Source organism: Sinohyriopsis cumingii, chromosome 15 (genome assembly GCF_028554795.1).
Source record: "Sinohyriopsis cumingii isolate HCF-2022 chromosome 15, ASM2855479v2, whole genome shotgun sequence".
NCBI lineage: Eukaryota > Metazoa > Mollusca > Bivalvia > Unionida > Unionidae > Sinohyriopsis > Sinohyriopsis cumingii.
In genome coordinates, this window is record NC_142975.1 from 138,142,686 (window position 1) to 138,156,158 (window position 13,473).

Consider the following 13,473-nt stretch of genomic DNA (forward strand, 5'->3'; position numbering starts at 1 on the left):
GTCTGATACAGACTTACTAATCACATCCAAAGCACTTTTATCCAAACCATTCTTTTCCACCAAATATTGGACCAACTATTTTGTATTTCTTGCTTCATTAAAGAAGCTTTTGCCACAGAAAGATCATATTTTATGGCAAGCTGAAGCAATTAATTTTTTTCTCTCAAGGAATCTAACTGTTCCTGTGTAACATTTGAAATAAAGATCTCCACTTTAGATGACACTGTAAAACGCTTGTTGATTTCACTATAGAATTCTAAAATGTGAAATACTACTTGGAATGTAAATAAAATTCCGAAACTAGGGTAATTTAAATTTCAAAAAACAAAGTTTTCTGAAATATTTTAGCAGAATTCGGATTTCAAGGACGAGTGCCTAATTTTCTGCTACGCTTTTAAAACAAGTAACACAAAGGAGTGAAAGAGACAACACGTTTTGTAAAATTTAACAAATATTTTTCCCCCCTAAACTACAAACTGAAAATGAGAAAAACAGAACTTACGGTAATGCGAATTAAATCCCCAAATGATTAAAGAATAACAGACACAAGTCCTAGTAATTTAAAGTCCTGAATAAAATTCAGTAAAAGTCCCTAAGAGGTTCAAAACTGAAGTCGATGACGTGTATATTATATCTTATGAAGTGCTGATGAGTCAATTGTCTTTTGTTGAATCACAGTATTATAATTCTAAGTTTGAATACATTATAAATTCCAGTGAACGTCTTGATCTAAGAATTTTATCAAAGCTCTTTTGTATTTCCAGAGAAAATAATCACTTGAATTCGATAATTTGAAGAAAAGAAAAATCACCCCAAAGTGGTCACAACATAATACAACTTGAAAGTACTAGATGTTAAAGCGCGAATGGTAAAATTCTCACAGCTACTATATATATATATATATATATATATATATATATATATATATATATATATATATATATATATATACACACACACACACACTTGACGGCAGGTCACAATTGGCACTTTCTAAATATAATTACCTAATGAAAAATAACCTTCTAGAATGATCTAATGAACCTTGTTTACTTACAACACAATAACCTGTCAAATTCACTTTGGAAACTCCAAAACCCTGACCTAAATCAACATGTTTACTTCCTCTTGTGTACCTGAGAAATAATCCCGAGATTAAGCTCCTACGCGAAGAGAATAATTTATCTATGTATTAGTAGTTGATATAAAATGAAATAAAATTGTTTTTAAAAGTCAGGTCAAGCAGAAATGAATTCAGTTTTGGACAAGGTCAAGTCCAGCATACACTTTTTAATTACAATGGCATGTAATGAAATAATTTTTTTTTTTTTTTTTTTTTTTTTAAACCTAACAGATAAACAAATAAATTAAATATGCATAAAAACTGACACCAACATCGGAATAATAAGCGTTTCAAATTGTAGCGTAACCTGATATTTACTGAAATGACTTGCTCGCTCTGTATGGTCATTGGGAGGGTAAAGAATGGAAAGAATGGCCCATTCAACACATCGGGGCTTGTGGTTATCTAGATTAATGACGGCTTGCTTGGGAATCCAATATGGTGTGTGTATATATTACTTGCTCGAAACGGCAGGTGCAGCGAAAATGTAGGGCTTTACCTCCTCGCATTAGACAATCCGCGCTGAGCCCTTTTTGAAAACTTTTCCAGCGACTGCCCAATCATAGTTATGGCTTTTAGCTATCAGTTCCGCAGTGCCTTTGGTCAGCAGCGCCACTTCTGCTTGTCTGGCCAATAAATTGACCGGCTAGAAGATAGGTTCCCTTTCTGCATTCTGCTTAAATCTTTTCTGAGACTTAACGCTTTGGTGGGCTATGGTATCATATTTGTGTACTGCCAATTTTTAAATAAATATTAAAAATTTGCTTCTGGTTGCTGTTGGTCGCCGCGCAAGGGTAACGTATGCGTGTGACTATGTTCAACTGTCCCTGGTCTTTCTCTAAATAAGCGAATAGTGAGGTCAGGCTTGGATATTATTCTTGCTGCAGCGCATTTCTAATGCCTTCGTAGGTTGCCTTGCGCATCGTCATACACACATACGTAAGTATGCACACATACACACACACGCACGCACACACGCGCACGCACACATACATACATACATACGTACGTACTGTGGAATCAAGCCAAGCTATTTCACTACGATGGATCACTTGAAAATACATTTTGACAAACGACTATAAACAAGCACACTAACAATATATATGGAGTTAAAGGAAATAAGCCAATATAAACAAACACACTAGTAATCCATACGTAGCAAGTGTTAATAAAGCCAGTATAAACACAAAATCACTAGCAATCTATACGGAGCAAGTGTTAATAAAGGCAGTATAAACAAACATACTAGTAATCCCAATAGAGTAAGTGTTAATAAAGCCCGTATGCTTTATACTAACTAAATACAACGCACGCACTCACGAAACAAATACAAGCTCACACGTATACATACAATTTATGAGTTCATGAAAAGGGGAAAAAATACTGTCAACATAAAAAATGGTTGCATAGTTTTAATCTGTATTTAGTAACACTCTCACAATTAGTATTTATGATTAAAAGTGCAACGATTTTCAAACAATAACTTCAAGCGATGTTTGGATGATCTAAAAACAACCATCAAACTTCATTTAAAGAGGAAATCAGTTTGAGAATTATGAATTTAATGGTATGAAAATATTGCGTTCACATTGTCTTTGAATTTATGGGATTATCTAAGTTTTGAAGAATGTTTCAATAAGTACGATATTTAATGCAACTTTCACGTATACTTTTCAAGTGGAATAGGAAGAGGATATAAATATAAATAAAATAATAAGAAAATAAAACTTTTGAATAAAAAATCTTACAAATTGATTTAACAATATAAAGATAAATTACTCTTTCGGAAAGTTATAAATGATATATTTGTCTAAGTTTTATTCTTTAGGTATTTTAACTATAAGAATAACGAATCTAGCATCTGAAGTGCAACCCCTTCGCGTGAGTAAATGTTATCAACAGCAATGAATATTTTGATAGCATAAAACACTTTAACTTCATATTCAGGATAAATATTAATTAGGAACGTTCCACACATAAATATTTCTTATATTTACTGCAATAGGTGACGTCATCACTAAATACAATCACAAATGTTACTTAGATTTTTTGTTCCAGGCTGGAACATACTTTTAATGGTCAATTAGTGCGTCCAGGTAAGAGCGGTCTGAACCAGGATACCACCGACGCGAACACATGTACAGAACGATCAATAAAATCAGTGGAGCGTGCAATAGAAACGTCAGTACCCAAGTTCAGCCTATAACAGTGGATTTATTTAACATTGTTAAAACGAAGGCGACCATGGCGATATTCCCTCGTGTTCTACTTCTGTGGACAACGTCTGCAGTCTATGGGTTGAAAATATGTAAGTCTTCATTTCAGTTTGAATTTATATATTATTATTATTTGGGTCTTTATACATCATGGATACATTTAAATGACAATAATATCAGCATGCAAATACAAACATCTACAGTATAATCAACTGGCAGGAAGTTTTACATCGGGTACTTCTGGAGATGGGAGAGTTGTAACATGCTTTGCCGCTCTAAGTAAATCGTGTGATTTCTGGTGGTAAATCTTGCATTGTCTTACATATGAAAAATGCCGTTCATTAAGACTTGAAAAGTACTTTTCCATAGAAATAGCACTTTACGGTTTATGTGCCTTTTCTTGTCATCACGCCATGTATATATGTAGCTCACGTACAAGCTACGCCTTGTAATTAATTTGAACAGATATGATAGATATGATCTCTTGATCACATTATTTTAATTACAAATAAGTAAGACGTATTTATTCAACTATATCTCGAGGAAGCAATTCAGTTTGTGAGTTTCTAAAGCCCCCCCCCCCAAAAAAAAGAAATGAAGTCTGGTATGTTTTAAACTATTTCGAAACGAAACACTTTCGTCCGTATTTTTTTTTTAAAACTATTAAAACATACCTGATCGTAGAAACTTCAAGGAATAAATCAACACGGTGCTTGTGCAATGTATTTAGTCACGAATTAAATCATGGGAAACAGCACATTGGTTCAGCTAAAATTCGAAACCATCCAATGATAAATATTTAAAAGTAACTACACTAATAATCACAACTACAAAAGAAATCGCTGTAAAAATGAGTAAAAACACTATATGAAACAGCTGCCCAAAATGAGTCTTTTCCGACTGCCACGAAAACCTCAGCATCGATGCATCAAGGGCAGTAGGACGCAGGTTAAAAATCTCTTTAAGAATGGTGACTCGTCTTTTTACACCGGTATACTCCAATAATCGTTTGTGTGTGTGTGTGTGTGTGTGTGATTTGGATTTTTAACGTAGCTTTAACAATTGTTTAGTCATATCGCTATAATGTCTGCAGTTTGGCAGTTTTTAGTGATGCCTAGCACTGGGGCATTATGCCTCACCCAGTCTCATTATCCTGACACGAGGCCGACCAGTCCTAACACTAACCTCTTAATGCTAGCGCCAAGCGAGGCAGCTGTTAATACCATTTTTCCAATAATGTTGTTGTTGTAGGGTTTAACGCCATTTTTCAGCACACGATAGGCTATACATGCGGCCAGTATTAATGGTGGAGGAAGAACCAGGGAAAACCCTGGAAAGAACCACCGACCCACGAGAAGCTACTGCAAGCTTTCTCACATACCCACATTGGCTGAATCTGAGACTCGAACCTACGCAAACAGAGGTGAGATGGCAGTGATCCGTAACGGAGAGCGCTTTAGACCACTCGGACACTCGGGGCCCCCTTTTCCAATAATCGTGATCACGTCTGAAATAAATTGCCAAAGCTTTCAGGATAAATCTTGCAAAATATATGGATTTTATTACGATATTTATATTTATAAAATTGAAATTATAATTTACTTAAAATAAATAAAGAAAGATAATAAAAAGATGAAAAAAGTCAAGTAAAGGGAATTAGTAATGTGACGAACTATATGATTGGGGTGGGGTGATCCCAATATTTTATTTAAACTATTACGGAAGTCCCACTCAAGCTATATTTTGCTGGAAGTTAAATTTAGTGAAAAATAGATGTAAAGTACCTAGCCCCCGGTTAGCAATGCCGACGGTTAGATGGTTAATTATACAAAAGGTTGAAATTCAATGAATAACAATTTAATAACAATTCATTAATCAAATGACTCATATTTCCAATTAAACTCCTTCCGCTCGACCCTTTAATAATCATATTGCATCAATTGATTAGCAGTGTGAGATTGATTTCTACCTGTTCTTGTATTTCTACTCATCTGTTGTATCCTTTCTCACTCCTATTTCTCCCAATTCCGTCTCCTCTTCCTCTCCGACCTTTCTCCATATTCCTTCTTCTCCTCCTCCTCAAAACTCTAGGCTCTTTCTCCTCCTCCTCCACTTTCTTCTCCAAGACTACTCTCTAGTCGATTTCGACTGTCTCGGCTACAGTCTCAAGTTCGTCTCCAAATCTTGAAGACTTGGGCCCGAATGGAACCGGAAGTTCTCTGTCCCCTAAAAAGCTTATTATGAAAACACAAGGACGGTACAGTCTTTTTCTTTAGCCCTCTCAACACACTACAGATGTTCGAGTCTGGGATTCGGCTAATGTGGGTATGTGAGAAAGCTTGCCAGTAGCTTCTCGTGGGTCGGTGGTTCTTTCCTGGGTTTTCCCGGTTCTGCCTCCACCATTAATACTGGCCGCCATGTATAGCCTATCGTGTGCTGAAAAATGGCGTTAAACCCTACAACAACAACAACAATAACACGCTACACACAACCTATCATCAGTTAACGGCTATCAAATTCGGTCACTTATTCGTTCACACCGAGATACGCATACGTTCTTATGGTAAAACAGACATCATAATACAGCATGGTATCAATTACTTCTTTTACATACATCAATAAATTCCGTCACATCAGTACATATTTCTAATCCCGTTATACTAAAACATATCACAACAATCAGACACGTTTCATTACCTTACAACTCGTACAAATACATATTGATGCAAATGATTAATACGATTTCACAACAACACATAGTGATGTTTGCTTTCAATGAACAGAAGGCACCATAAGTAAAGATTTCTTATGTTTCGGGTTTGTTAAATCAAAACACGAACACTAATCTGCAAGCATTTACAAATTTGTGGACTTCTCAAAACCGGTACTTGTTAAATCTATTTCAAACATCCTTTCATTCTGCAGATTGAGGAAGCCATGAATCGGTGTATTTTTGTTTGTTTCCAATATGCCGGGTAGTGCTTACAAATGTAAGAGTATATTTTCTAGAATGTCTTCATGAAAAGCTGGGTTTTTTTACGCAGCGTTGTTGATGTGTCGCCACTGAAGCCATGAAGTATGGTAGAGTTTATTACTGGGTGTTTGCTAAAAATCGCCTCATTTAGCCATAAAACATCATCCAAGTTCATTGGCAGTCGTCACTTTGAATGTTGTATCTATAATCTTTTTCTTCATAAGATAAAATATGCATTAAAAAAATACATGCAAAATCGATGACGTTTTGAACGATTTTAAAATTTTGTATGATTATAGGAGTAAACAGAGACGCCGAGAAAAAGTTTGGTACTAAAGGCTGATTGGGAGAAACAGTGCTGACAACAATTTTACTGAAGTTAAAAAGGGTTGAAATAATGTGCATCTAGTTGTATGTGGGTTATTCCGTTTGCTTGTATTTGGTTTGTTAAAGCTAAACACCAGATATACCCGCTGTCCGATATCATTGTACCTGAAAGGAATCTAGTTTAACAGTAATAATAGTCTATTATTGGGTCCCGGGTGAAATTTATCACTGCACATTGAATGTGCTCCAGTAATCTGATACGTCAAGTGGTTTCAGCTGTAGTTCGTAAGGTTGTGATTTTGAATGAGTCTGTCGTGCATTTTCGTCATCCTTTTTGCTTCAGTAATATGACATGCCGATTTGTGGTTTTGGAAGCACGATCTGAAATATATAACCTATTTACTGGACTCGACTTGGAATATATATCTATTTACTGGACTCGAGTTGAAATATATAACCTATTTACAGGAATTGAATTGAAATGATTAAACCAGAGGTGGGCAAACTTTCCAGTGCAAGTGCCGCATACACAAATTTACACCTTGTCGCGGGCCGCATAGTTCATTAAGTAAAATAATTAATACTTGTAATAGCAAAACCAAAAGGTTTTTCTAAATAACATCTAATTAATTTTCAAATGTTAATATTTGAAAACTTAAACTTCAAAAGAAACACATTTATTTGATAAACATAAACAGAGTCAGTGCGAATGATGACTTGTTCCTAGGCTGCATGAAAACCCTTGGCGGGCTGCATGAAAGCCCGCGGGCCGTAGTTTGCCCACCCCTGGATTAAACTATTTACTGGACTCGAGTTGAAATGTATAACCTATTTACTGCACTCGAGTTGAAATATATAACCTATTTACTGGACTCGAGTTGAAATATATAACCTATTTACTGGACTCTAGTTGAAATGTATAAACTATTTACTGGACTGATCTTGTTAAATATACCTGATAATCATCGGTACATGAACTGCGTGTGCATCTCCCCCCCCCCCATTTCCCCCCCCCCCATTTAATATCAGAAAATGGTACGGGTGGCCGAGTGGTCTAAAGTGCTTGCCTTAACCTATCACTGCCATTTCACCTCTGTCCGCATGGGTTCAAGTTTTGCGCTCGGGCAACCATGGTATGTGGAAACGCATGCCAGTAGCTTCGTTGTGGGTCGGTGGTTCTTACCCGAGTTTTCCAAGGTTCTTCTTTTCAGCTAGGTCTGTAACTCGAGCGTGTTTTGACCTGCGTTATGACCTATTGTAGATGTCATAGTAAGCTGATGGTACGATTATAATTCCATTGATGCTATTTTTGTTGCACGTGGATAAAAGAGCATTAGGAATCACCCCTCATTCCTCTCTTACGTAATTTAATAAAAATAAAATAAAGCATTTACATAAATAAATGCGGATCTCTATTGAAACAGAGTATTGCTGACATGTGTTGAGTGATTTCCACAGAAGCACAGGTTGTGTCAACGTACTAGGATAATGTGTAATGTACAAAATGTAGAATTCATTTTGCATGTTTCAAGATTGAAGTTAAAATTTGTAAAATAAGAAGTGTTTCAGTTGTACTAGCAAGTATATTAGGTCAAACTTTTCTTCCTGAATACTCAAGTACATTTAAACAATAAAAAAATATCACGTAGAAAGGAGTTATTTTCATTATTAGTAGGAATCACGTGTGCCCATTACTTCATTATATGTAACTGATATGACGAATTTTCAGGCCCAATGGACATAGGGAAACGCCATTTTGTTAGATTGAAAAATTAATAATAATAATAATAATAATAATAATAATAATAAAAGCATGGATGAGGGCGATAATGCAAACTTGACAAACATACGTGAAATATAAACAAAAATATATTTTAAAGGAATTAATAATAATAATAATAATAATAATAATGAGGACTTTGTATAGCGCCTAATCTTTAAAAGCTCTAAGCGCTTTACATTAGACAGCACATATACGATAAAAAACATATAATGATATGATTACAAAGACAAACACCATGTAATTAGAAAACATAAAAAACATGCTGAGAATATTTAAGGTAGGAAACATCATTAGGTCTTTAAGTTTGTTCTTGCAGTCGAAATAAGTGAGTTTTGAGAGCACTCTTGAACGTGATCACTGTTATCTTTGTGACTAAGTTCAGTGGGCAATTCATTCCACGTTGCTGGGCCCTGGTATGCAAAAGAACGCTGTCCATATGACTTTGTTTTCATAGTGGGAATAATGATGTCAGAAGAGGAGCGTAAGTATCTTGCTGGTGTATACACATGGTTGAGGTCGGATAGGTATGTTGGACTAGAGTCCGTTTGTGAAACGTAGCACAGATAACAAATTTTGTGTTTGATTCTGGATCGAATGGATAGCCAGTGTAGGGTACAGAGCAGCGGGGAGGTGTGCTCTGATCGTGGTACTCTAAGTATGATCCGAGCCGCTGTGTTTTGAACTTTTTGGAGTAGATATTAAGATGAACCAGACAGAATTGAGTTACGATAGCCCAGTCTTGAAAGTACTAATGAACACACAAGTGTTTTAGTGGCATCAACTGAAAGATATTTGCGAACTGAGCTGATGCGTCACAGCTTAAGATATGCATCCTTGCATATGTTCATGACATGTTGGTGCAGTGTGAGAGGACTGTCCAGAGTAACACCTAGGTTTCTTACTGATTGTGTGAATTTAATGTTGGTGTTGCTGATATTTATTGTTTGAGGTAAAGGATGTGAATGACGAACAATATATGCTGAGATCTTATATATTTTGTTTTTTCCTCATTAACTTTATTAATGGTTCTTAACTCTTGTGCTTTTTAATTTAGAAATTACTTTAAATCTGTTTGAATCACTCATTGCTCAAACCCTCTCTTTTCACAAAACATAGGCCCATGGCTGATGACATTGACGGAAATCACAAGCCCTAATTCCAATTCCATGTGCTCGAAAGGGTCCTTTTTGGTAGTACTGCTGTTAGTTTCAAAACCTTGCAAAATAATGTACTTTAAATTTGTTAATAGAAACAAACAGATGCATATAAAGTTGAATGGTGTATTTATTCAGAACTCAGAGCATCTCCGTAAAACAGTGTTTTCGTCCAGGTCCTGACGTAGTCTTTGTCTAATTGCTTCCTCGAGGTCCTCCTTACGCAGTGGATTAATAATGTTGATGTACAGTATTTTCTAAAGCGTGTCCTGTGTTATCAGTTTACCTTTACACTTTTGATGGTTCATAAGTGTCGCTTAGTGTTTAACTTGTATTGCATTACTTACACTAGTGTTTCTGCCGAAGTCATTTTTGGACCAGTCTTTCCTTTTTATCTCACTTACGCTAAAGAACAGCCGATTTTTTTAAAAAAAATAAGATTTTAAAGCCACTATGAACCACCTTGAAACATTTAATACTTATAACACCTCAGAGACACTTGTGCATTTGGCTTAAGCTCTCCAGATAACAATGAGGTAAACAGTTAATAGCGTGTTGTGTCCACGCATCAGCTTTTTGTGTACACATTAGCCTTAATCCGTTAAGCTGTAGACAGCCTTAACAACGGTATTTTTGTTTAGTATCCCGGTGGAATCACATTTATATTAAAGGTTGTTGTTGTTGTTGTGGGGTTTAACGCCAGTTTGCAGCACATGATAGGCTATACATGGCGGCCAGTATTAATGGTGGAGGAAGAACCAGAGAAAACCCCGGAAAGAACCACCGACCCACGAGAAGCTACTGGCAAGCTTTCTCACATACCCACATTGGCTGAATCTTAGACTCGAACCGCCGCAGACAGAGGTGAGATGGCAGTGATCCGTAACGAAGAGCGCTTTAGACCACTCGGCCACTCTATATTAAAGGTCTACTATAGTGTAATACATACTATATATCAGAATGCTCATTTTTGGCGAAATTACTCAGAAATATGCATTAAATATGCATATTTTAACTCGCAGAAGAAAATGAAGATAATCTGTGCATTGTTCAAAGTTTTACGGAAAACGCTCCGAAAATATTTTGTATACTTCTGGTGATAATAGGATTTCCAGAAGTGGCATACTGTCGGGAAGTCCCTCAAGTTTAGCGTATGTAGCAATGATGGCTGGATCCACAGGTGCTCAACGCGAGCTTGATGTTTGATGTTAAGAAGTAAAAAAAACAAACAACCAATAATCTAAAGGAGAAAAATCATACAGAGTGACAAAAATACCTTAGATTACCCCCATGCCCCGTTCTGACATAGAACCCTTCCTATCATAATATATAAGAGAGAAGGTACGGAACTTCCAAATACTTCATTTCACCCATGACCCTCGATTTCCTTATGCTATTTCCGATTTTTAAGGCACACGACCATACTATATGACTTGTGTTACTCCTGAGATATTTTTCTATCCATCAATCCATCATTGACTTTTCTGCGTTTTACCAAACTGAAGTTACGGGCTCCGAAACGTGCGATTTTCGCGATTTTTTTTTTTGTTCGTTTTGGACAAGTGCGTGCACGTGTGAAAACCGCTACATGTACCATGTTTTTCAGCTCTATGGTGCATCCCTTCTTGAATTACAGAACAGTGGTAGATGCAAAAGTAAGTGTTCACTTACCATGAACTAGATTTAACTTTAGGAATCCTGTTCTATGAAAGAATTAGACATTGTCTTCTTCACTGCACATACATTGTATACATGCGACTCTATTTTCAAAATAGGTAAACTATGCGGCACACACCTCATCGCCGAAATATGATTGGCTCAAAAGGTTATATGTATTATCACACGAGTTCAGACTTGTCTCAGAGTAAAAAATCGCACGTTTCGGAGCCCGTAACGTCAGTTTGGTACATCGCAGAAAAGTCAATAATGGCTTGATGAACAGAAAAATATCTCAGGAGTAAAACAAGCCATACAGTATAATCGTGTGCCTTAAAAAACGGAAATAGCAAAAGGAAATCGAGGGTCATGGGTGGAACGAAGTATTTGGAAGTTCCGCACCTTTTCTCTTATATATTATGATATAGAGGGTCCTATGTCAGAACGGGTCATGGGGGTAATCTAAGGTATTTTTGTCACTCTGTATGATCTTTTCCGTTAGATTTTTTTTTTCTTCTCAATATCAAGCTCGCGTCGAGCACCTGTGGCTGGATCTAGTGATGATTCTAGCGAATTTACGGCAAAATTTGTCATGCTCATTTTCGTTGTGTGAGGAAGGTGAACTCCTTGAGGATGGCAAACGTAATGAATCTTAAGAAGAATCTGCTCGCAGAAGTTAGACAGTACCAATTTCAGCCCGAACTAGTCCAGAATGTGGACGAAGACGAAGATCCTAAAACGAACATAGGGCATAATGAGGTTGAGTAGCACTTGGGCTATTCATTCTGGTAATAATAATAATAATAATAATAATAATAATTATTATTATTATTATTATTATTATTCTTTCGTTAATGTTATTTCAATTTCATAATGATAAGTGAAGGGCACGACTCTGGGCAAATCTTGGATGTCTTCAGAGCAGATTTTTATGCGGGCTAGTGTTATCAATAATTAGTGGTGTTAAGAGTTAAACACTTAAGACTCAGACTATGAGAGTTGTAGAAATAAATACTTTGTTTAACTTTATGAATCAAGTTTGTTCTTTTGAACCGCGATGAAACGCAAACCCCGAATGTACTTTGGGTGTGATTGTTTACTACCCTCCACAGGTAGTAAATTGGAAGAATTTTATTAAAAAGATAAAGTAATCATAGACCTGGTGTATCCAGATGTTTAGCAAGCATATATTTTCTTTGTGTGTCGGTGTGTATAATACTACCGACAGAGGACGTATACAGATTTATGGGGGAAACAAATCTTGAGAATAATACATTGCTGATTAAATGTTCATTATTGTGATACAAAAGGTAGAACAAACGTCTAACCATGCATCACATATACGTATATTTCATACTTTACTATGCAAGAACTTCTCATACATTTTACCCACAAGTTTGCTTTCTAACACAATAATGAATGATGGTATATATTTACCATGTATATTGGCGTACCTGTGGAAATTACAGCAGTAAAGAAACAGTCGATAAGTGTAGATGTTGGAAGAGATCAACATGATTTTGGATTAGACCGCAGAGGTCAAGGTGGATTGTAACATTGATCATCCAAGATTTCAGACAGTTTTCTTGGACGAATATGCCCTGGAAGCAGCATACTTCGTTTACAGACAGCAGTATGGAAATTGCAAGGAAATTCTGTCTGAGTACATGAACACTTGTAGGCAAAATATTTTTACAATTTGTTGGTGCCACTGTCAAAGTCAGTTTAATGATGGCTTGATGCACAAGTGAAAATTATACTTAAAATTCTTTGTCGTAAAATCCCTCCTTTATTGACAAAAGTACCACTTTACTTGAGTGGAATTTTTTTACCCAAATCTTTCATTTTGATACTTGATCCTGCTAAAATCATTTGTCTATTATCTTGGAAATTCTCATGACAAATTCTTTAATCCTCTGTAATTTCATTTCATGAATAGATTCTATACTATGACATTAAAACATATTACTGTCTGTTCATGGTCACTTTTGATTCATTTAGCTTCCTGACACTGGTTGTAGTAAAATCTAATTTTATGCTTAAGGCCTTGACTCTGAAAACATGAAATACGTAACAGAAAACAGGGATACATGAAATAACATAACTTTATTAAAGTTTAAGCATTTGGTATATATTCTATTTTCAGTCATAATAGATACATGGCTGCACAGAGGTGACAATAACTGTCTAGGAACTGACTCGGGCTTCCCGACCATTTCCTTCAGTGATGCCATCAATTC

General features: G+C 36.0%; 1 protein-coding gene across 1 annotated transcript in view; it reads left to right on the forward strand.

The window, feature by feature from the left end:
* The first annotated feature begins 3,322 nt into the window (after nucleotides 1-3,322).
* Nucleotides 3,323-13,473, forward strand: part of LOC149782886 (uncharacterized) — a 63,283-nt gene continuing 53,132 nt past the window's right edge. Inside the window, exon 1 of the mRNA XM_089934943.1 lies at nucleotides 3,323-3,431. Coding sequence (XP_089791069.1) covers nucleotides 3,368-3,431 — 64 coding nt within the window. The 5' untranslated portion in view covers nucleotides 3,323-3,367. The remainder of the gene's footprint in view (nucleotides 3,432-13,473) is intronic.